Source organism: Atta colombica, unplaced genomic scaffold, assembly GCF_001594045.1.
Source record: "Atta colombica isolate Treedump-2 unplaced genomic scaffold, Acol1.0 scaffold238, whole genome shotgun sequence".
NCBI lineage: Eukaryota > Metazoa > Arthropoda > Insecta > Hymenoptera > Formicidae > Atta > Atta colombica.
Window position 1 is genome coordinate 2,118,464 of NW_017259336.1, and position 1,026 is coordinate 2,119,489.

The 1,026-nt window shown below is 32.7% G+C and overlaps 1 protein-coding gene across 1 annotated transcript in view; it reads left to right on the top strand.

The window, feature by feature from the left end:
• Window positions 1-1,026, top strand: part of LOC108688661 — a 343,834-nt gene that overhangs the window by 314,041 nt on the left and 28,767 nt on the right. Inside the window, exon 12 of the mRNA XM_018194993.1 lies at window positions 332-595. Within this exon, the coding sequence (XP_018050482.1) occupies window positions 332-595 (264 nt within the window). The remainder of the gene's footprint in view (window positions 1-331; window positions 596-1,026) is intronic.

Here is a 1,026-nt window from a genome sequence, read left to right on the forward strand (position 1 = left end):
TATATATATATATATAATATTAACGTGCATTATTAAATAATCTATTTTATAATTATTGCAACTATAAAACATGTACATTAATTTTACATATATAACTCGTCACCTTATAGTTGCTATTAGATATATTTTCTTTTTGAGTAAAAAAATCGGTTATTTGTTTATTACCTTTCAATGTAATTCTAAGTTGTAGTCTAACTCACGTTTACATTGCTCATTTGTCCTTGTTTGATGAACAACAAGAATAAAATGATTCCAAGAGCATGAATCGGAACGCATCCTTATTCGATTTCGTTCTCACATCGTTTTGAGAGAGTTATTCTTCTGATTACAGTGGAATCGCAGAAGGATTACCACGCGCGTAGAAAGCACCATCATTCGCGAATGACAACAGCGAAGACAACGACGGCAGCAATCGCATCAACGACGAGATCACCGGCGAGCACAACGGCGACCACCGCAGTCGAACAAGTGGAAGATAATCAAATACCGGAAGTGACGAAGTGGCCGACCACCGAACCCACGGAAACTTGGGAAATCACAACCACCACTATAAGCACCACTCCGAGCACCACCACAACCACCACGCCGACACCACGTGAGTGGATAGAGTACAAACGTATTCAATGATTATTAATTTTCTATGTAATATAATTAATTTGTTACGTAATATAATTGGTGCGTAATACATTTGTTATGTAATATCCTCTGATTCTCTCGGGATTATATCGAGCATTCTGTTGACAAATTATTAACTACTTTTTCAGTTTGATTTTTAAAAGTACGGAAATATTGAAATAGCTAACATTAAAAAATAGACGAGCTTTACAAATTAAACTCTGAAATACATTTTATACGTAATATAAACTTGTTCCTCGTAAATTTTATCGTAACAGCAATTTCATCTGGAACTTGATTGGTTATTATATATTTATTTTTGAAAATTGAGTTTATTTTTGAAAGTTCACTATTAAATTTTATTATAAGGCTAAGGTTGTTTATACATGTATATATATATATATATATATA